Source organism: Dipodomys ordii, unplaced genomic scaffold, assembly GCF_000151885.1.
Source record: "Dipodomys ordii isolate 6190 unplaced genomic scaffold, Dord_2.0 Scaffold5, whole genome shotgun sequence".
NCBI lineage: Eukaryota > Metazoa > Chordata > Mammalia > Rodentia > Heteromyidae > Dipodomys > Dipodomys ordii.
This window is the reverse complement of record NW_012267221.1, coordinates 20,423,601-20,446,188: the sequence shown is the minus strand read 5'-3', so window position 1 is coordinate 20,446,188 and position 22,588 is coordinate 20,423,601. Positions and strand designations below refer to the sequence as shown.

The window sequence follows — 22,588 nt, the reverse complement described above, 5'->3', positions numbered from 1 at the left end:
ACTAGCTTCTCTGCCAAGGGTCTTATCAGGATTAAAGCAGGGTATCAATCTGGGCTTTCATATATGGGGCTGGGCACCTCTGTCAAGGTCATGTGGTTATTGGCAGAATTCATTTCCTTGCAGTTAGTTATACAGCTGACATCTCTACTATTGTGTATGTGTGTGTGTGTATGTGTGTGTGTGTGTGCATCACTAAATGGTCCAGGAGCTGGTGGCTCATGCCTAATAATCTTATCTATTCTAACGGCTGACATTGGAGAATTATATTCAAAGCCAGCCCAGGCAGACAAATCTGAGTGACTCTTATCTCCCAATTAACTAGCAAAATGCTAGTGAAGTGATGACTCAAGTGGTAGAGCAACAGCCTTGAGCAAAAACATTTAAGGAGAGTGAAAGGCCTTGAGTTCAAGCTCTAGTACTAGCGCACATGCACACATACACACAACGTGCACATACATACACACACAGTAAACAAATAAGAAAAATTAAATATCCAAATAGTCTTTAGCAGATAAAAGGTTCCCGCACTGATAGTGTCCACATTCCCTACTGTATCTCTCCTTCAAATGTTAAGCTAGCAATGGAACCTTCTTGTTCTTTGATTCTCCAACTTTCTTTTATACATCTGTGTTGTTTCTTTTGTACTGTTGTGACAGAGTACTTGCCAGAGACAATTTAGGTAAGAAGGATGAGGGCTCAAAGTCTCAGAAGTTTCAGTCCATTCAGACAGTGGTTCCCTTACTTTGGACCTGAGGTGAGACTGAACAGGGCAGCAGGAACCTGTGGAGGTGTCAGCTGTTCACCTCTTGGCAGACAAGAAGAAGAAGGCAAGAGAGGGATAGAGGGTCAGATACACACTTCAAAACCATGTTCCCTGTGACCTACTTCTTCCAGATAGACAACCTCCTAAAGTTTCACCACCTCCCAAAATAAGCCACCAGCTGAGGAAAGTGTTCAACACATGAGATGGTTCCTATCTAAGTCATATCTTGGCAATTAGCCAAGAAAATTCTCTGGTTTGAAAGGCTCCATATGTTTAGGCCAGACCCGCTCATCTTGGTTTTAGGTCAATTGTGCTGCAAAATACAACCTAAATATGTCAAGTTGCTAGACTCACACAATATGGCAACCAGGGGACCATTTTAGGATTGTGTTTCTGACAACTATGAGAAACTCATGTGGCAAACAAGTTCCCCTATTCTACTTTTTGTTCAATTCTGTTGTGATTTTAATAGTCTCAACTAACATTGAACTATAACATCTACCTCCTAATTATATATTTAAGCACAATGAAAACCGACCATAAAGCATTTGCTTTTCTGGGGCTGGGAAGGTGGCTCAGTGGTAGAGCGCTTGCCTTGCATGCCTGAGGCCCTGGGTTCAATTCCTCGGCACCACATAAGAAAAAAGCCGGAAGTGGCGCTATGGCTCAAGTGGTAGAGCACTAGCCTTGAGCTGAAGAGCTGAGGGACAGTGCCCAGGCCCATAGTTCAGGCCCCACGACTGGACCCCCCCCCAAAAAAAGAATTTGCTTTTCTCTGGGGGAGAAACCAAGGTTCTCTAGATTATAATTTTATTTATTTATTTTTATTGTTTGGTCGCTGGGCTTGAACTCTGGGTTTGGGCACTGTCCCTGCGCTCTTCAGCTCAAGGTGAGCGCTCTACCACTTTAGCCACAGTGCCACTTGTTTTTCTAGTGGTTTATTGGAGATAAGAGTCTCATGGACTTTACTACCTGGGCTGGCTTTGAACCACAATCATCAGATCTCAGCCTCCTGAGTAGCTAGGTTTACAAGTGTGAGCCACTGAGGCCCAGCTATTTTTTATTTTTTGTCGGTTGTGGGGCTTGAACTCTGGGCCTCAGTGCTGTCCCTCAGCTCTTCAGCTCAAGGCGAGCACTCTATCACTTGAGCCACAGCACCACTACCAGTTTTCTGAGTGGTTTATTGTAGATGAGAGTCTCATGGACTTTCCTGCTTGGGCTGGCTTTGAACTGCGATCCTCAGATGTCAACCTCCTGAGTAGCTAGGATTACAGCGTGAGCCACCAGCGCCCAGCTAATTTTAAAATTTTAAAGGAAAAGAATCTTACATTTTCTTTAACCTCTTTAGTGTATACCAAGTATTTGTTTCATTAATTTTAATGCAACATAGTGAGATAGAAAGATACACAATCAATTCTATAGTGAAGACTAAGACCAGCTTATGTCTTAAGTAATCAAGCATAAGATTTAGAAAAGATTAACATAATATAATCCTGTGAAAGTAAAATGTCCCACCTCAAATATATTTCTTTGGTGTATTTAGAGAAACTGCAGACATGTGCAGGCACAGGAATAGCTCTAAAAGCTGTCAAAACTCATCTACACTCATAAAGACAACAGCAGATGCAAACAGAGGCTTTTCTCACCAAATTTCCTTCCTGCACTCTCCTGCTACCCTAGGAGACGTCTTTCCCCAGGAAAAAGAAGTTAGGGGTTTTGACACCTCTCCTTGTTTACTGTGCACATTCTTCCCTCCCATAAACCTGAACCCCTTTCCTTCTCTCCAGAAGCCAACACCTGTCCCTTTGCAAAATTCTAAATAAGATTCAGCTAACTTGCTCCCCCTTGAGTCTCATATTCCTGTGTCTTAGGCATGTAATAAAATGTGTATGGTGGCTTTTTTTCTTTTCTTTTTTTTTTTTGTGTGGGTCATGGGGCTTGAACTCTGGGCTTGAGCATTATCCCTCAGCTCTTCAGCTCAAGGCTAGCGCTCTACCACTTGAGCCACAGCGCCACTTCCATGGTGGCTTTTTTTCTTGTTACATCTGTTGCCAGTTTATTTCATAGACAAAAGTTACTTCAGATGGAAAAGAGTCAAAGTAAAACTCTGCAATACAAGAAATATTTATCACAAATATGGCAATGTTAGTATCCTTCAAATAGCTGAGCAGAACACAGACCCTACAGATAAATGAACAAGACAGGCAGTGACATTTAAAAGAAGAAACAGAAATGACTATGTTAAAAAGGTCACCCACAAAGAACTAGGACAAGTGTGGAATTGCTATTTGGCCAAACACCCTGTTATGAGTGTTTCAGTCTGAATCCATTCTCACTGGTTGATGCCTATACTATATATATCACAGGGTATAAGAAAAGAACAATGTGAGAAAGTTCCAGAAATCTGTTAGGGAAATTTGTCCCATTAAGTCTGTGGTTGGATATTGCTAAGCCCTACATGTTTAGGGTAAAACCTTGTAAGCTTAGACAGAATGACCCCAGGAACTATAAACCAAACAATTTCAGAGCTTACCTGTAGATGAAAAACATGGGTTCTATCAAGCCCCTGAATCACCAATTTAATACACTGGAGACAAAGGAGGAGAAAGGAAGAATAATGCTCATGTTAATAGGGGTTATTTTTTTAAGGCTGATATTAATGGGATAAGTAAATATGTGATTAAAGAAAAAATTTTGGATTTTTGTGCTAGAGATTGAACCCAGTGGCTTTGCAAATGCCTGGATGATAAATGTTCTTTAATCTCTAATTTGATATCTTCTTTAATCTGTAAAGTTCTATCAACAACTCAAACTATTGCTCATCTTCTTTCCTCTTTCCTCACCTGTAAGTACTAATTTTCTATGTTAGCCCTTCTTACTATATTTTCTATGTACCAACATTTGTATTTTCAGTTTTATCTGTCTCTATCATTATGGATATATTTTCTGACTTGTATCCATTCACTAATTACTACTTCAGCTATGTCTGTTCTATATAATCTACCCATTAAGATAATTTCAAGCTCAATGTGATGTCAATATGTCAACAATTCCAGCACTCAATAGGCTTGAAGCAGGTCTACAAGGTCAAGATCAGCCTGGGTTACTGAAAAAAAAAATCCGTATTTCTGCTTTATTGAGATTTATTTTTTATTTTTGTCATGGGGCTTGAACTCAGGGGACTTGGGCACTGTCCCTGAGCTCTAGATCCAGTTTTCTGGTAGCTAATTGAAGAGTCTGAAGGGTCTTTTCAGCCTGGGCTGGCATTGAATGGTGATCTTCCCCATCTTAGCTTCCTGAGGAAGTAGGATTATAGACAGGAGCCTCTGGCAACCAGCTTTGAGTTTTGTTATATAACCAGATTGGCCTCAAACTTGTGATCTTAGTCTCCCAAGTGCTGGAATTAACAGGCATAGAGTACCATCCCTGGCTTGCACTTTTTTCACACTTCCTGGAGTTTATTTAAATATTATATGATCAGAGGCACAGTGGCATAGTGCCTTTATGTTCCTCTCTTAAGATTACACTTTTTTTAAGTGCAATTTTTTCTTCTTTGCCAAAATCTTCAGAAATATAGCTTGTCTCTGAAAGTTCCAATAATGTAGGTCCTGCATTTCTCTTTAAATGGTTTTCAGTTTTGGGGGGTGGGGGGATAGTTACTTCCTTGTAAACCTTTTTTTTTTTTTCTTTTCTTTGTGGGACTGGAGTTTGAACTCAGGGCTTTGTACTTGCTAGGCTGGCACTACTTAAGCTATTCCTGCAGACCTTTTGCAGAACTTTTAACAGATTTGGAGGTATAGTCTTTATTCTGCTGCTTAACAATTTTCCTACACATTAAGTGTCTTAACACACATTTACTATCTCAGGCTCTGTGGGTCAGAGTCCAAGCACAGCTTATTTAGCTCCTCTATGGTCTAAGGTTGCATTCGTGGTATTAGTTGGTATCAAGATCCATTTCCAGGGGCTAAGAAGATGGCTCAGTGGTAGAATGCTTGCCTTGCATGCCTGAGGCCCTAGGTTCGATTCCTCAGCACCACATAAGCAAAAAGAAAAAACCCGGAAGTGGCGCTGTGGCTCAAGTGGTAGAACGCTAGCCTTGAGCTGAAGAGCTGAGGGACAGTGCCCAGGCCCAGAGTTCAGGCCCCACAACTGGACAAAAAAAAATAAAGATCCATTTCCAAAATCACATGGTGGTCAGCAACATTAGTTCCTTACAATCACTGGAATAAGGGATTGTTTCTTGCTGACTGCTGACTAGAGATCATCCTTAGTACTCAGAACAGCAGTTTAATTCTTTGAAATTAAGATGGAAATTTGATGTAATATATCATAACTGGGTATATTCTCTCATCTACATGGTATTCTACTGATTTGAAGCAAGACTAGTTGTCCCTTGACACCCCTCTCCCCCCAAAACAAAAATACAAATTGCAAAGGCAGCAAAGAACAGTCTGTCATACCTAAAAGTTTGAGGGGGTCACAGAACAGTATCTGTTCCTCATACCTTGGACATTTACTCCCTCTTGAGAAGCAAACTTAGATTTACTTCTACCAGGCACTTGGAACCCTAAAATTCTTAGATTTCAGAGACAGAGAGTATTCAAAGCTGAGCTGCCTCCCTTTAAAGTCTTGTTTACTTCCAGATCATTCTTATATCTAATTGGCAATCATATGTGGTCCTTATTCAAAATATTATGTGTTTCAACATAATCAAATCTATTAAGGCAAAATAAAGATCCACAATTAAGAAAATCTTAATATTAGAACATACTGATTATGACTAAAACATGAGCATAGAAACTGGCAATTTTCAGAAAAAAATTTGGTGGTACTAGGGTTTGAACTCAAGGTCTTGTGCTTGCTGGACAAGTACTATGTCTGAACCATATATCTAGCCCTAAATTAGCATTAATTTATAAAAATTTCTACATCAGTTGACACTAATATAACGAAGTCTCCTAAGCTGGGCACTCACCAAGTGTAGGCACTAATGCCTGCAGTCCTAGTTACTAAGGAAGCTGAGATCTGAGGATTGAGGTTCAAAGCCAACCCAGGCAGGAAAGTCTATGAGACTCTTACCTCCAACAAACCACCAGAAAACCAGAAGTGGCACTGTGGCTCAAGTGGTAGAGTGCTAGCCTTGAGCTGAAGAGCTGGGGGACAGTACCCAGGCCAGAGTTCAAGCCCCGAGACCAACAAAACAAACAGAAAGTCTCCTAAATGTTGACTATTCCCATAAATTATATGCTGTATAGCCCATGACAATAAAGTGTTGTATTTCTGTTTTCAACACTGATTAAATTAGCATATTGAACTAGGGTGTGGTGGTACATTATCTGTGATCCCAGCACTCAGGCAGCTGAAGAATAATTACAAGTTTGAGGCCAGCCTAGGCTATCGGGTGAGACAATCTCAAAACAAAAAACATACCATCATCATTACTATTGTATGAACTTAAAATGTTTGCTATTTGATTTCAAAATGAACTAGGGAAACTGATAAAAAAAAAAAACAAAACAAAACTTACAACAATACTGCATCCCTGTCTTTAAAACATACTGATTTAAGGGGCTGGGAAGGTGGCTCAGTGGTAGAGTGCTTGCCTTGCATGCCTGAGGCCCTGGGTTCGATTCCTCAGCACCACATAAGCAAAAACAAAAAAGCTGGAAGTGGCGCTGTGGCTCAAGTGGTAGAGTGCTAGCCTTGAGCTGAAGAGCTGAGGGACAGCGCCCAGGCCCAGAGTTCAGGCCCCACGACCGGACCCAAAAAAAAAAACCATACTGATTTAAGAAAACGTATATATTTGAGAGCTTATTTGTAAGATCTGCAATTACTGTATATTTCTGGAATAAATATCTGAGAGAGTAAACATGACCTCTACAGGAATAAAATTTTAAATGTAACATACAACACCACCTTTAGTATAGACTACTAGTTGTACCTGCTTAAGTTCTCTTTTTTACCAATTTCCATAAAGTGAAAGCTGTTATTTTCCATTATTTTGGCTAATGGTACTCACTGCCTTCCATGATGACCAGAATGTTGCCATGAGGGTTGAAGCTTGAACAGGAAGTTCAGTTCATGAGTTGGAAGCCAAGTGCTAAGGTTGGTAGAGTACCTTAGCAGAATTGGGATACTTCTGGAATTCTTTTTAAGTGAGAGGAAACACCCTCACCTCCCCTTTTTTACTCGTATCTAACATAAGAAATTTTTGTTGCTGAACCTAACCTTAACTAATACACATTCCAATTGTTGGCATTACTCCTTTATTAGAGACTGTAAATGAGAAATTATTTCGACACCTGAAGACCAAATTACAACAGAAGATTCTACGGGCTGAAGATTTTGAGACATTTTGGAAAGAGTTTTATGTAAAGTATACCCTTTCCGTGGCATGGCAATATCATCCTTCTTTAAAAAGGTTACTGGACAGAGGTCATTCCCACCATCACCTACATAAACAATCTGTGTATAATTCACTCCCTGTTTTAACTGTTTATCCACAAATTCTACCAAAACTACATTTTTGCAAAGATTCTTTGGGCACCTATCACAAGAATGGGCATGATAATTTTCCACAGTGAGATGACCATTGCTATCAAAAGCTGCTGGATTTGTAAACACATTATCAAACACATCATGGAAATCAGCAGCTTCTAAAATCCAATCTATGAAGACTGAATTTGAATCTGAAATAATGATGCAATCAAATTTATCCTTATTCTCTCTTATGAAGTTGAAAAGTTCCACCACCCCTGGAGTGAAAGGCATTGATAGCATTGTTCTTTTCATTTCATCTTCTCCTACACCTTCATTTCCCAAATACTTAAAGACTCTGCCCATAAATTCTGTCCAAAATCCTTTTTGATAAGAATCTTGTAGTTCAATAGGAAGCTTTTGGTCTGGAGCACATTGTACAATCCAAGTGTCACTATTGTCATCTATGATTGTATTATCGAAGTCAAACACCAACAAAATTTTCATTGTTCCAGAAATAGCTTTGGGTTACCCTGAAAAAAAGAAGAAATATTATTGCCTAAACGTTCTGTGTTTATACTTACCTAAATGTAGAAGTTAATGTTAACTTATTAAAAGACACTGTACAATCCAAGTGCCATTATTGTAGTATCTATGATTTTATTATAGAAGTCAAACACCAACAAAATTTTCATTGTTCTAAAAATAGCTTTAGATTACCCTGAAAAAGGATATTATTCCCTAAACATTCTGTATTTATACTTATCTAAACCTAGAAGTAAATGATAACTTATTAGAAGACACTGTACAATCCAAGTGTCATTACTGTCATCTATGCTTTTATTATTGAAGGCAAACACCAACAAAATTTTCATTGTCATAGAAATAGCTTTGGGTTACCCTGAAAAAAATATTATTCCCTAAACAGTCTGTGTTTATACTTAGCTAAAACTAGAAGTAAATATTAGCTTATTGAAAGAACTATAACCTAATCACTAAGTAGTTTGGGATTATAAGCTAAAACTCTTGTTTTAAAGCAGCAAAGTTTATATTTGAGTATTTTAAGTGAATTGAACAACAAAATATCTAAAAAGAAGGGGGGTAGTATCATCATTTTGCTGTAAGGATGATAAGAGTATTTACAAGTCAGACAGGTGCTGGTGGCTCAAGCCTGCCATCCTTAGCTACTTAGGAGACTGAGATCTGAGGATTTCAGTTCAAAGCCAGCTCAGGCAGGAAAGTCAGTGAGACTCTTTTTTTGTTTGTCGGTCATGGGGCTTGAAGTCAAGAGCCTGAGCAGATCCCTGAGCTTTTTTTTTTTTTAATTCAATGTGGTACTGTGGAATTGAACCCAGGGCCTCATGCATACTAATTAAGTAAGCACTCTGCCACTATGGCACATTCCCAGTCCTTCCTGAGCTTGTTTGCTCAAGGATAGTGCTCTACCACTTTGAGCCACAGCTCCACTTCTAGTTTTCTGGTGGGTAACTGGAGAGAAGAGACTTAGACTTTTCTGACTGGGATGGTTTTCAGCTGTGACCCTCAGATTTCAGCCTCCTGAGTAGCTAGAATTGCAGGTGTGAACCACCAGCACCTGGCTTGGTGAGTCTTATCTCCAATTAGCAACTTAAAAAAAGCTAAAAATGGAGCTGTATCTCAAAAGTGGTAGAGCACTAGCCTTGAGAGGATAAAGCTCAGGGATAGCACCCAGGACCTGAGTTCAAGCCAGGATTGACACCAAAAAATGAAAAAAAAATTTTACATGACATAAAAATTGCATACTAATCTTCTGCTAGCTTTAAATTATCAAGCAGAGTCATACAATTTTATTATATATGAATAGTAAGCCATAAATTTTATTATATATGAATATTAAATAACAGTTCATCTATAGTAATAATACTCTATATACTAACCAAAAAATTTTTTGGGGGGGTCTGGTCATGAGGCCTGAACTCTGGGACTGGGCGCTGTCCCCAAGCTCTTCAGCTAAAGGCTAGCGCTCTACCACTTGCGCCATAGCGCCACTTCCAGCTTTTTTGTTTTTGCTTATGTGGTGCTGAGGAATCGAACCCAGGGCCTCAGGCATGCAAGGCAAGCGCTCTACCACTGAGCCAGCTTCCCAGCCCTAACCAAAATTTCTAAACAGATTTGACTCAGCATGTAATCTTTTTTTTTTTTTTTTTGCCAGAATTGGAACTTGACTTTAGGGTTTTGCACTGGCTTGGCTTTCTTACATATCACTAGTGATCTGCCACTTGAGCCTACCTCCAGCCCTGTTTTGTTTTCTGGCTGGTTAACTGGAGATGGTTTCAGATTTTTTAGATGGGCTGGCCTTGAACTCTAATCCTCCAGGTTCCTTACAGGCATGAACCACTAGCACCCTGTTTATGACACACACACACACACACACACACACACACACACAGCTTAACACACACACACACACACACACAGCTTATCTTCTGGCCTTTGGCCTTTTTTTTGGTCTGTTGTGGGTCTTGAACTCTGGGCCTGGCACTATCAGCTCTTCAGCTCAATGAAAGTGCTCTATCAGTGCCACTTCCGGTTTTCTGGTGGTTAATTGGAGGTAAGAGTCTCATAGACATTCCTGCCCGGGCTGGCTTTGAACTGCGAACCTCAGATCTCAGCCTCCTGAGTAGCTAAGATTACAGGTGTGAGCCACTGATGCCTTTAGCCCAAAAGTTCAAGGCCTTGTGTTTGCTGATCTTACTTGCTCAGCTGGAGCTCTAATGAGCTACATCCAGCCATAGTTTTTTTGCTGATTATTTTGGAGATGAGTCTAGTAAGCTAGGCGCCAGTGACTCTCGCCTGTAATCCTAGCGACTCAGGAGACTGAGATCTGAGGATCACGGTTCAAAGCCTGCCCGGGCAGGAAAGTCCCTAAGACTCTTATTGCCAATAAACCACCAGAAAACCGGAAATGGTGCTGTGGCTCAAGTGGTAGAGTGCTCGCCTTGAGTTGAAGAGGGACAGTGCCCAGGCCCAGAGTTCAAACTCCACGACTGACAAAAAAAAAAGTCTAGTAAACTGTCTGGTTTAAACCTCTGGATGTTAGCCTCCTTATTAATTTTGTAACTTTTTCTATTAGCATTTTCTCACCATTCATATATACTTTTATTAAAAATACTTACCCAATTATGTAAAAAATGAACTATGTAACTTGATGGGAGGGGATGGGAGGGGGAGAATGGGGATGAACAAAGAAAGGGGTGATCCTGATCAAGAAGCAGTGTACTCATAACCTAACTTCTGGAATTGTAACCCCTTTGTACCTAATAATTAAATACTTACCCAAATTAGTTATTTCCCATATGACAAATCTTATTTCAGCATAGAGCTTAGGTTAAACAGTCATGACAATCTTCAGTTTTAAACACCAGCCAGTTGTCAGTTGGTTTTAAACAACATCACTCTAATTCTGTATGCAGGGAATAAAGTCTTCTGATTTGGAGCAAAAGAATGGAAACTTCTTAACTCCTAAAATTAAAGTATTTTAAAAGTTTGAAATTGTTTTCTAATTATGTTGATTTTTTTCTTATATCAAAAGCATCTATTCACAATAGGAGAAACAAAATTTTGATAGTACAATTAACCAGAAATATAAAACAGGGAATGTTATATGAAAATAAGCTTTTAATTCAATGGATAAAATCACAACAGTTAAGCTGATTGAGATTTATTTCCAGGTTCAAGGTTTGAGGTTGCTCCTATGATTAAATTTTTCTTTTTTTTCCTGTGCCAGTCCCAGGGCTTGAATTCAAGGACTGGGCACCAACCCTGAGCCTCTTTTGCTCAAGGTTCACACTCTACCACTTGAGCCAGAGCGCCACTTCTGGCTTTTTCTAAGTAGTTTATTAGAGATAAGCATCCCATGGACTTTTCTACCTGGGCTAGTTTCAAACTGTGATCCTCAGATCTTAGCCTCTAAAGCAACTAGAATTACAGGTGTGAGCCATCAGTGCCGACTTTTTTTTCCTTCTTTCTCTTTTTAATTATTGTACATAGTTGGACAAAGGGGTTACAATTCCCTAAGTCAGGTTATGAGTACAATGCTTCTTGATCATTCTCCCTGATTTTCCCCCTCCTATCTCTACCCTCAAGTTATATAGTTCAGTTTTTACATAATGTCAACTGAATACAATGACTGTATTTACTCATCCTTCCTCCATTCTTGTGCTACCCTTTCCTCTCCTCTCAAAACATGTTCCCAGCTGGGAAGGTGGCTCAGTGGTAGAGTGCTTGCCTTGCATGCCTGAGGCCCTGGGTTCGATTCCTCAGCACCACATAAGAAAAAAGCCGGGAGTGGCACTGTGGCTCAAGTGGTAGAGCCCTAGCCTTGAGCTGAAGAGCTGAGGGACAGCGTCCAGGCCTAGAGTTCAGTCCCCACAACCAGACCCCCCCCCTGCCAAAAATAAAAAAAGAAACTCAAAACATGTTCCCATTTACTGGTATTCATTTTGGTAAACAGTTCATTAGTTGTTTAGAGGAGCTACACCTTTGGACTCCTCCCTTAGAGGTATTGTCCTTTATCAGTTTGGGTTTATATGCATAGAGCTCTGGCTATGTGTTTGTACTTTACATCTAGCTTCCACAGATGAGAAAACATGCACTGCTTCTCTCTCTGAACCTTAATTCACTTAACATAAATTTGTTCTAGGGGCAAGTAAAGATCTGGACTTGGGTAGATGACCAAGAATGGTATTGTAGGATTAGAGGGTAGTCCTATGTTTAGTTCCCGTTGTTATTTTTAACTTGTTAACAGGGAAATACTGCACGATATTTTCAGTAAATATTCAAGTAAGGTGGGGTGGAGTTTGCCTATAATCCTAGCACTCAAGAGGCTGAGCCAAGAGGTTGACTAGTTTTGAGGCTAATCTGAGCTGCAAAATGAGACTGTCTCAATACAAAACAAAACATTCAAAGATTTTAGTGATATACTTAAAATAAAATTCTCCAAAAAGGAATGTGAATGCATTTTGAAACCTGATGTCAAAATGACAAAAAGAGCTATTAATTGTTCTTTCCAAAACTATACGCAATGTCTATCTGGTATGTCTGTGATGTTTCCATAATGTAAGAGCAGACTATTTACTTCTCACAATTATGAAAACTAAAAACATTCAAGTATTGGAGACTGATTACAGTATGTGTTCAATAGCCAACTATTTAGCTGAGTGTAAGCTTAGCTATTCAGAAGACTGAGTTCAAGAGGACTACAGTTTGAAGGCATCCCCAACTAATCAGCAAAATGCCAGACAGCAGTTGAGGTTCAAGTGGTATTGTGTCAGCAAAGAGCAAGAAAACAAAGCAAGAAACTTGAAGGAACCAGGTACCAGTAGTTCACACCTGTAAGCCTAGCTACTCAAGAGGCTGAGATCTGAGGATCACGTTTGAAGCAAGTCTGGGCAGTAAAGCCCTAAGACTTTTTTGTTGTTGTTGTTGGTCATGGGGCTTGAACTCTGGGCTTGGGTGCTGTCCCTGAGTTCTTCAGCTCAAGGCAAGCACTCTACCACTTGAGCAACAGCACCACTTCCAGTTTTCTGAGTGGTTTATTGGAGATTAGAGTCTCACAGACTTTCCTACTTGGGCTGGCTTTGAAGCGCGATCCTCAGATCTCAGCCTCCTGAGTAGCTAGGATTACAGGTGTGTCCCACCAGCGCCCGGCATGTACTAAGCTTTTTTTCTGCAATTAACCACCAGAAAACTGGAAATGGTCCTGTGGCTCAAAGTGGCAGAATACTAGCCTTGAGTGCAAAAGCTCAGGGACAGTGCCTAGGCCCTGAGCAAAAAAAAAAAAAAAAGTTGAAGAACCATGAGACCCTAAGTTCAAGTCTTAGTATGAGCATAGACACACAAAATAAGAGTATTTATTCAGCCAATAAAAGCTAAGACATTCAGTTCAGTTAACAGAAAGAAGTAACAAAATAGCATTTACAGTATAATTGTGTGTGTGTGCATATATATATATATATATATATCAGATTTCCAACTAACCAGCTAAGAGCCCAAGAGACTCATCTCCATTTAATCAGCAAAAATAGCAAAGTGGGTGTGTGTGGCTAAAGTGTAGAGCACCAACCTTGAGCATAAAAGTTAAAAGAGCTTGAGTCCATGGGTTCAAATCCCATCTAAGCGCGTACTTGTGCACACGCACGTGCGCGCACACACACACACACACACACACAGTGTAGTAGTAGGGTCTTAAAGACTGGTTCAATTGTGGTTTGTACTTTTTCTAGTAATTTTGGTAAAACAAGGGAAAAAAGCCAATAGAATAACTTAAAATTGTTCTAGATCTGGATGGAAGTGCTACCTTTTAAATTTACAACAGAAAGTAGGACTGGGAGGCAAAGAACAAAAACTCTGCATTAACTGTAGAGATCTATGTATTATGATGCAGGATCTGTAGTCAAATGATGTCTAACTCTATCAAGTTGGCAAGTTGATATCAAGTCTTATGATATTCAGTACTTTTTGTAAATATTTTAGTTTAAAAAAATTTTTTTTTGACCTGGTGGTGGGGCCTGAACTCTGGGCCTGGGCGCTGTCCCTCAGCTCTTCAGCTCAAGGCTAGCGCTCTTCCACTTGAGCCACAGTGCCACTTCCGGCTTTTTTCTTTTTGCTTATGTGGTGCTGAGGAATCGAACCCAGGGCCTCAGGCATGCAAGGCAAGCACTCTACCACTGAGCCACCTTCCCAGCCCTAGTTAAATTTTTTTGTAGGGAAACTATTCTCTATGAAGCTCTGCATCAGTAACAAGCAATGTACTCACTACCAATTACTCAAGACTATTGATTCAAGTATAGGGAACAGCCTTGAAAGGCATGCTTGCTGTCCATTATAATATTCAGGTTCTCTCAGCTCAGGGTTCCTGTTCTGTAATGCAATACACTCCATGTCCAATGACTTATGCCTTATTTTGTATCATCTTCTTGAGGGAACTAAAGCAAAATTGCTAGTATTCTAGATACTGCTATAACTTCTGACCTAGGAATCTTTAAGTTTGTATAAAATCATGACAAATTGTTGTTAGCCTACAAACACAATCAAATCTTGTACTCCTCCCAGCACTTGGCATGTTTTAAGCTACTTCCAATGAGCCAGCAATGTTATAAAGTTATAAAGTTCTGTCTATGGGTATTTTTTAACCCTTCTGTACTTACCAGCATTATTACAGTGGAACATCTGATAGAAAACCTAAAGAAAAATAGCACAACTATATGTTAGAACTTCTGTTATTCAAAATCTTCTTACATGCTTTCATTTTGAGTTACTTCAACGTGGTACCTAATTATGTGTCCTCGGAGCCAAGTAATAATGAAAACAGCTGTATAATAATGTGTTTAAAAATATTTGGATCTATAGCTCATGCCTATAGCCATATTCAGGAGAATTAGATCTGATGATCACTGTTCTGTGTCAACATGAGCAGAAAACTACCACAAGGCCAGAGCAGAGCTGTGGCTCAAGTGGTAGAGCATAAACTTTGAGCAAAATAAGGCAGGGGCTGCATCGAGGCCTTGAGTTCAAGTCTCAGTAACCCCCTCCCCTCAAACACACACACCAGGTCCTGAGTTCAAGCTCCAGGACACATATACAAAAAGACTTCTGAAATCAAGTGCTTTAACTACTCTTAACAGATCTGTGTCATTAATGACCTGACAGAGTCCCAAAACACATACAATTCATCATCACATATTGACCAAGCAGTTTAAAATATCGTAAAAGTCCTAACTAGAATGTTTTGAGGACAACATTCAAGCTTTAATATTGTTTTTTTTCTTAAGGGCTGGGAATGTGGCTTCGTGGTAGAGTGCTTGCCTACCGCGAATGGAGCCCTGGGTTCGATTCCTCAGTAACACATTAACAGAAAAAAAACCAGAAGTGGCGCTGTGGTTCAAATGGTAGATTGCTTGCCTTAAGCAAAAGCTCAGGGACAGTGCCCAGGCCCTGAGTTCAAGACCCAGGGCTGCCAAAAACTAAAATCCTCAGCCTCATTTAATCCTGACCATGCCTTGGTTATCAAAAAGAATCTAAAAATGAGTTCGCCCATGCTTTCCTACAGTTAAGGCGCCACCTTCCTCCCGCGTGGACATCAGTGGGCCGCACACACGGGGGGGGGGGGGTTAGGCCTCTCCTGCTCACACACCTGCCGGGTCCACCCGAAGGCGGGCGTCGGGACCTCGCTGGGGTGCGACCCCCGCGAGGCGAGCCTCAGGCCGGGATGGGAGCAGCAGACTGGGCTGGGGCCGAAAGCTCCTCACTGACCCGGTCCTGGCGTCAGCCGCCCCTAGCCGTTCCGATGTCCGCGCGGCTTCGGCGGCTTAGGTCCTCCAGCCTCGTTCCCACGCCGGCCCGCCAACGCCGCTCCACAGCACCCGCCCCGCGTCCACGTCCTGCGCAGGCGCACTCTAGCTCTCCAGCCCCTCCCCCTTTTGTCCACGCCCCCGTCCACTAAGGCGCGTTCTTCGTTCCTCGGCGACGGCTCACGTCACGTCCGGCGGCGTTGCTAAGCAACCGAATGTTCCGAGAAACTTTCAGGCGGCTGGACTCTGCTGGGCGATATAGTCTGGTACCCAAATCTGATGTTTGGGGAGCAGATGCTGGTGCGGTTCGGAAGGCGCTCCGGACAAGCCAGGAAGGTGCTTGGTAAGCGGACCCGGCCTGGGTTTGAAGCATCCGCCGTAACGCAGTTGGAGTTCTTGCCGGGAGATGCATGGTGGCGGACAGAAAGGGACTGGCGAGAGAGCCGGGAGAAGGTTATGGAAACCGGGCGCCGGGGGCTCACGTCTGTAATCCTGGCTACTCGGGAGGCTGAGATCTGAGGATCTGGGTTCTAAGCCAACCTGGGCAGGAAAGTCCGTGAGACTCATCTTCGATTAACCACCTGTAAGCTGGAAGTGGCGCTAGCCTTAAACGAAAAGGCCCAGGGACCCTGAGTTCAAGCTCCTCGTCGGGGGAGTTGGGGGGGACTCCACAAAAAAGAAAGAAAAGAAGAAAAGTAGAGTAACCCTAACCGACCAGCTGTAGATCCTCAGCCAGTGACAGTTTCCAGATCCCGGAGGCGTGGGGATGGGGACCTAAGTTTTGTCAATTACCGAATTGATTGGGATATCTTTCGGAAATGCCAATGACTTGAGTCTGCTGCAAATCTGCCAGCCTTAGTAATGTCTCTAAAGGGAATGACTCAATTCTAGCCACTCTAAAGTCAGGGTAACATTCTCTACTGACTAATGCTTCTGAGTGCATACATTCCAGTCTTAGTGTTTGATCCACTGACTTGTGGCCAGCTTGTGGAAGACCAGATAAAGAATGAGAACGTTAAAAACAAAACAAAAAAAAACAACCAAAAAATGAACAACAACAAAAACAAAAAGACAAAAACAAAAAGAACACTCTCAGTACTCATGTAATTAAATCTGTTCTAGAGGGTATGGCCATATTAACACAGAGGTCTGGCCTGGCTACTTAAAAAAAAAAAGCATATTGTTAAGCAATATTATCCACTAAGTCTCTGATCCTCAAAAATATACAGCAGCTGGGTGCTGGTGGCTCCCGCCTGTAATTCTACCTACTCAGAAGGCTGAGATCTGAGGATCCTGGTTCAAAGCCAGCCTGGCATGAAAGTCCATGAGACTCTATGCAGTTAATCACCAGAAAACCGGAAGTGGTGCTATGGCTTAAGTGGCAGAGCACTAACCTTAAGTTGAAGAACTCAGGGATAGCACCCAGGCCCAGAATTCAAGCCCCATGACCAAGAAAAAAACAAAAAAAAATGACACCGTGCCCCATAAATATGTTCAATTGCTATATGTCAATTAAAAATATATTTAAAAAGCCAGGTGTGGTGGTTCAAACCTGTAATTCTAGCTCCTTGGGAGACAGAGATTGGAGGCCAATCTGGGGGAATAAAATTATAAAGCTTCATTTCAAGCAATGGCTGTTATATTAGCTACCAGGTAAGCACAATGGCTTGGCATAATGGCATGTTTCTGTCATCCCAGTTATGTGGAGAAGCACATGTAGGATGCTTGAAGCCCAGGATAGTCTAGGCATAAAACTGGTTATTTTATTCTATTTTTTTTGGTCAGTTGTGGAGTTTGAACTCAAGGCCTGGGTGCTGCCCCCTGAGTTCTTTTGTGCAAGACTAATACTCTGCCATTTTGAGCCATTGCTCTATTCATTTTTGTTTGTTTGTTTTTGAGTGGTTAATTGGAGATAAGAGTCTCATGGGGACTTTTCTGCCTGGGCTGGCTTTGAATAGTCAGATCTCAGCTATTCAGATCTCCTGAATAAGCAAGGTTTATAGACATGAGCCACCAGTGGCAGACAAAACTGTTTATTTTCAAAGTAGAAAGTAACCAACAGGGCTGGGAAGGTGGCTCAGTGGTAGAGCGCTTGCTTTGCATGCCTGAGGCCCTGGGTTCGACTCCTCAGCACCACATAAGCAAAAAAGAAAAAAGCCGGAAGTGGCACTGTGGCTCAAGTGGAAGAGCGCTAGCCTTGAGCTGAAGAGCTGAGGGACAGCGCCCAGGCCCAGAGTTCAGCCCCCACGATCGGACCCCCCCCAAAAAAAAGTAACCAACACAGAAGAAGGGGAGATAAGGCTTAAGTTGAAGAACACTTGACTAGTAAACATGCAATCCGAGTTTAGTTCCCAGTACTACTAAGAAAGAAAGAAGAAAAAAACAAGAATACAAGTCAGAGAAAAATGTTAATGTGCCCAAGAATATATTAATTAAAAGACAGATGTTTTAACTTAAGGCATTTCTGTTTGATTATCCTCTGTTTGAAAGTAACACACAGTCTGGGAATATGAGTGGTAGAGTGCTTGCTTAGCATGCATGAAGCTGTGGGTTTGATACACAGAAAAATCCAGAAGTGGTGCTATGGCTCAAATGCTACAAGCATGTATTTTGATCAGGTCTTTTTGGTTGCAAGTGACTAATTCACAGTAAAGATGAAAGAATATAGGCAACACTTGTAGAGCACTCTTCTGCTTTTCAGTGTTTTTTATTTGATTTTATTGATTTGTTGTTTATGTGGTACCAGCAATCAAACCTAGGAGCTCATGCATACTAAGCAAGCACTCTACCACCAAGCCACATTCCCAGTCTCTGCTTTTCAGTTTTGATTGGCTTTATTCTACATATAAAGGCTTGGGAAGTAGGCAAGTGGGCACGATAGTGTCTGTTGTTCTAAATTCATTTCAGCTTAGCAACCACTTCTCATTCTCATCTATCTTAATTTAAACCCTAAGATGATTAACCAATCCTAGCAGCTTTTCTTTCAGTTCTCTTTCTCTTATTGTAAAGCTTTGGTATTTCTTGTCTCTGCTTCTGTTTTATTCCTCTCAAAACTAAATAATGAAAGTATTAACAGCAAATATTTGTTGAGAGCATGCTGGGTACCAGGTGCTATGCTTAATTGTTTATGTGTATTGCTTTAATTACCACACCAACCTTGGGCTTTTTTGTTTGCTAGTCCTGGGGCTTGAACTCAGGGCCTAGGCACTGTCCCTGAGCTTCTTTTGTTCAAGTCTAATGCACTACCACTTGAGCCATAGTGTCACGTCTGGCTTTTTCTGTTTATGTGGTACTGAGGAATCAAATCCAAGGCTTCATGCATGCTAGGGGAGCACTCTACCACTAAGCCACATTCCCAGCCCATCACACCAACCTTGTAAAACTGGTACTGCCAATAATATCATTTTACAATGAAAGAAACAGATTCATAAAGGTTAAATCACATAGTTAATATGCAGGCTGCTCAGGAAAAAGTCCAGTGTCTCTAACGTTATCCATTGTATCACTGTACCTTTGTTATATTTGGCCCACCCATCAATAGTCAAATCTCTTTTCTGGTTTCAATAAATTTTGTATCTTTTTTTGTTTGTTTGTTTTGGGTCTGATCATGGGCCTGAACTCTGGGCCTGGGCGCTGTTCCTCAGCTCTTCACCTCAAGGCTAGGTGTTCTACCACTTGAGCCACAATGCCACTTCTGGCTGTTTTTTTCTGCTTATGTGGTGCTGAGGAATCAAACCCAGGGCCTCATGCATGCAAGGCAAGCGCTCTACCACTGAGCCACCTTCCCAGCCCAATTCAAGCGCTCTACCACTGAGCCACCTTCCCAGCCCAAATTCAAGCGCTCTACCACTGAGCCACCTTCCCAACCCAAATTTTGTATCTTATAAACCCTACCACCTCCTTAAGGTAGGAAGCAGAATTAATTTACCCAGCATCCCTTGTAACTAGACTGCAAACATAGAACTAAGACTCATCCATTAGTTTGACATTTACTAGATTTGTATTCTGCAAACAACAGTATAAAGAAGCAAACATCATATTGACTCCATTTTCTGGAGAGAATGGCAGCAATAGCGTACTATTTTATTGACATCAGTGGTGATATCCAGTGGGCAGCCTCCACTAGGACCTCATGATGTAGCTTGTATGGTGTTTTGTATGTACAGCTTCCAAGGATGAATTGGTTTTCCGGGATATTCCACAGGATGCCTAATATTCCATAATGAATTCCTTTCATGCTTAAACAAGTGAGACTGAGTTTGTTAGTAATTAAGAAAATCAATTGATAAAAGAATAGGAATATATCACAATGTCTAAAGAATATCCCCAAATGGATATTCTCAAGGTTATTCATTTATGAATTGCCACATCATTAACTTTGAACATTATTTATAATGACCTATTGGGGATAGTTATTGCTATCATCTTTAAAGATGAGGGTTCCAGGTGAGTACTGGTAGCTTGCACCTGTAATCCTAGCTACTCAGGAAGCTGAGATCTAAGGAGAGAGGTTTGAAGCCAGCCTGGGAAGAAAAGTCTCTGAGAAAGGCATATGCCTAAGTGCCTCTTCTTATTTATATAAAAATAATATACATACTGAAACAAACTCCAAGATATGGAAACAAGAGACTTCTTTTTTTAGTTTTTGATGATTCTGTCATCTTTACCTTATAAATGGTGTGCTTAAGAGTACATTTTTGGAAGGGTTGGAGGGAGGGCACAGAACTCAAGGGAAAAAGGGTGAAAAGTGCAGCAATGGAGCTCACTGGAGACTGATGAAGATGAGCTATCCATCCCACGGGTGGAGACGGGAGGGAGGGACTAAGAGAGAGTGAGGAGACAGAAGACACTGTACAAAAAGAAATGTACTCGTTACATGACTGGTGTAATTGTAACCTCTCTGTACAATAACTATAAACTACTAATAATTTTTAAAAATTCGTGAGACTCTTCAACTAACCAGAAAAAAGTTGGAAGTGGAGGTGTGGCTAAAATGCTAGGGTGCCAGTTTTGAGCAAAAATGCCAAGTGAAAATACTGGGCGCTGAGTTCAAACCCCAGAATCCAGGAAAAAAAAAGTGTGGGTATCAAGGTTCTAAGAAGTTGAATGACTGCCCAAATTTACATAGGAAGGAAATGGCCAAGCAAAGACTTGAGTCTAGGTTCTCTGACTTCAAAGCCTTATTTTTCCACTCAATATAAACTGTTTTTAAGACAATAAGAATAAAGTCAGCTGAGAGCTGGTGGCTGCTTCCTCCTGTAATCCTAGCTATTCAGGTGTCTGAGATCTGAAGACGAATAGTCAAAGCCAGCGTGGGCAGGAAAGTCTGTGAGATTCTTATCTCAAATTAACCACCAAAAAGCCAAAAGTAGAGCTGTGGCTCAACTGGTAGAGTGCTAGGGACAGTGCCCACACTTCAGTTCAACCCCCCAGGTCCAGCACGCTCACGTGCAAGTGCGCGTACACACACACACACACACAAATTAAATACTCAAAGCAATTCTAGATATCGTGCTAATATATAAATTTCTGAAGAAAATCATTTGCACTTTTTTAATAACCTGATGTTTTAAATTTTATTAGAAATAAGGAATTCTGGAGAAGATGGAATTTCCTACCCGCCTCTTTTACCTAGCAAGGTAGATCTTCAGCAAGTGACCATAATTCCTCACAATGAATGGAAAAGAATTCAGGATAGCCTTGACGGTTTGACAAGAAAAGCAGCAGCTCTTCGTGCAGAAAGAAAGGCGAAGAAAGATATGCATTTGCAATCTCAAAATGTAGTAAAACACTGGACTAACACATATGCAGTAAGTATTAATCTTCCAGGGCTATACATACACTGAAGACCTACTTTTGTATTTTAATATTCTCTTACATATCTTTTATACTTTTATGCTTAAAGTGTCATAAAATGCACTGAAACACATTTTCAATATCTTCATTTGGGTATAAGTAATAACAATAACATATTTAAAGTGTAACTTTTAGCAATTTGACAGTTGTATATGTTTCAGAAATCATCATTATTATTAAGATAATGAACATTTATCACCCTAGAGTTTCTTCAATCCTAGGTCATCACTGATCACTATTTTATTATATTATAGGTTTTACTAAGAACAGTGTAAGATTCATTCATGTTGAATATATTTGTTGTTCACTTTTTTTTTTTCTTTTTGCTAGTCCTGGGGCTTGAACTCAGGGTCTGGGTGCTGTTTCTGAGCCTCTGTACTCAAGTCTAGTACTATACCAACTTGAGCCACAACACTACTTCTGGCTTTTTCTGAGTAGTTTATTGGAGATAAGAGTCTCATGAACTTTCCTGCCCAGGCTGGGTTTGGACTGTGATCCTCAGATTCTCAGCCTCCTGAGTCACTAGAATTCCAGGTGTAAGCCACCAGCAGTTGTTCTCTTATTTTTATTGCTGAGTAGTATCTTCTGCTATGGTATTCTACAAGTTATCTGATCTCTTGTTGCTGGTTTCAGTTTACTTTTGAATTGTTTCCATGTTTTTGCTATTGACCTTTACTCATGTAAAGGTCTATATGTGAACATATGCTTCCATTTCTCTTGGGTAAATATCCTCCTGGTGTAGAATGGCTGAACCACATGATTGTTGTAACTGTTTTCCAAAGCCATTGCAATTCTGCATTCCCACCAGTAGTATATGAGTGTTTTGTTTCTTTTACTTTCTCCCTAACAGTTAGTATGATCAATCTTTTTAATTATGAACATTCTAATAGATGTGAAATATCCCATTATAGTTTTAATTTAATTTTCTCTAGTTACAAATGTTGTTGACCATCTATTAATAAACTTATTTTCACCCTGGATATCTACTTTGAGAAAGTACCTATTCAAATCTTTTACTTATATCCATATTTTATTATTATTGAGTATAGGGAATTTTTTAAATTTATTTTATTTTATTTGTGAACATACTGTACAGAGGGGTTACAATTACATGGGCAGGATAATGCGTACATTTCTTACCAAGCATTGCAGCCTCCTCCTT

The 22,588-nt window shown here is 40.7% G+C and overlaps 2 protein-coding genes across 4 annotated transcripts in view; one reads left to right on the top strand and one right to left on the bottom strand.

The window, feature by feature from the left end:
• Window positions 1-6,909: 6,909 nt before the first annotated feature.
• On the bottom strand, window positions 6,910-15,626 carry Phospho2 (phosphatase, orphan 2). 3 transcript variants are annotated; one of them, XM_013027015.1, is made up of 4 exons: window positions 15,414-15,626; window positions 14,428-14,461; window positions 10,556-10,741; window positions 7,021-7,773 (listed from the first exon to the last, which is right to left on the bottom strand). In XM_013027015.1, exon 4 carries the CDS (start codon window positions 7,745-7,747, stop codon window positions 7,022-7,024), a length of 726 nt encoding a protein of 241 aa, XP_012882469.1. In that variant the 5' UTR covers window positions 7,748-7,773; window positions 10,556-10,741; window positions 14,428-14,461; window positions 15,414-15,626; the 3' UTR covers window position 7,021. The 3 variants fall into 3 exon arrangements, with proteins under 3 accessions (XP_012882477.1, XP_012882469.1, XP_012882461.1); XM_013027007.1 differs by having other exon boundaries at window positions 15,533-15,626; XM_013027023.1 differs by lacking the exon at window positions 14,428-14,461 and having other exon boundaries at window positions 6,910-7,773; window positions 15,533-15,626.
• Window positions 15,627-15,800: 174 nt separating this feature from the next.
• The window catches only part of Ccdc173 (coiled-coil domain containing 173), a 29,886-nt gene continuing 23,098 nt past the window's right edge, over window positions 15,801-22,588 (top strand). Inside the window, exons 1-2 of the mRNA XM_013028344.1 lie at window positions 15,801-15,913; window positions 21,154-21,380. Coding sequence (XP_012883798.1) covers window positions 15,850-15,913; window positions 21,154-21,380 — 291 coding nt within the window. The 5' untranslated portion in view covers window positions 15,801-15,849. The remainder of the gene's footprint in view (window positions 15,914-21,153; window positions 21,381-22,588) is intronic.

Coding starts and splice junctions, on each gene's coding strand:
- Phospho2 (XM_013027023.1), bottom strand. CDS start 7,747: ATGAAAATTTTGTTGGTGTTTGACTTCGATAATACAATCATAGATGAC.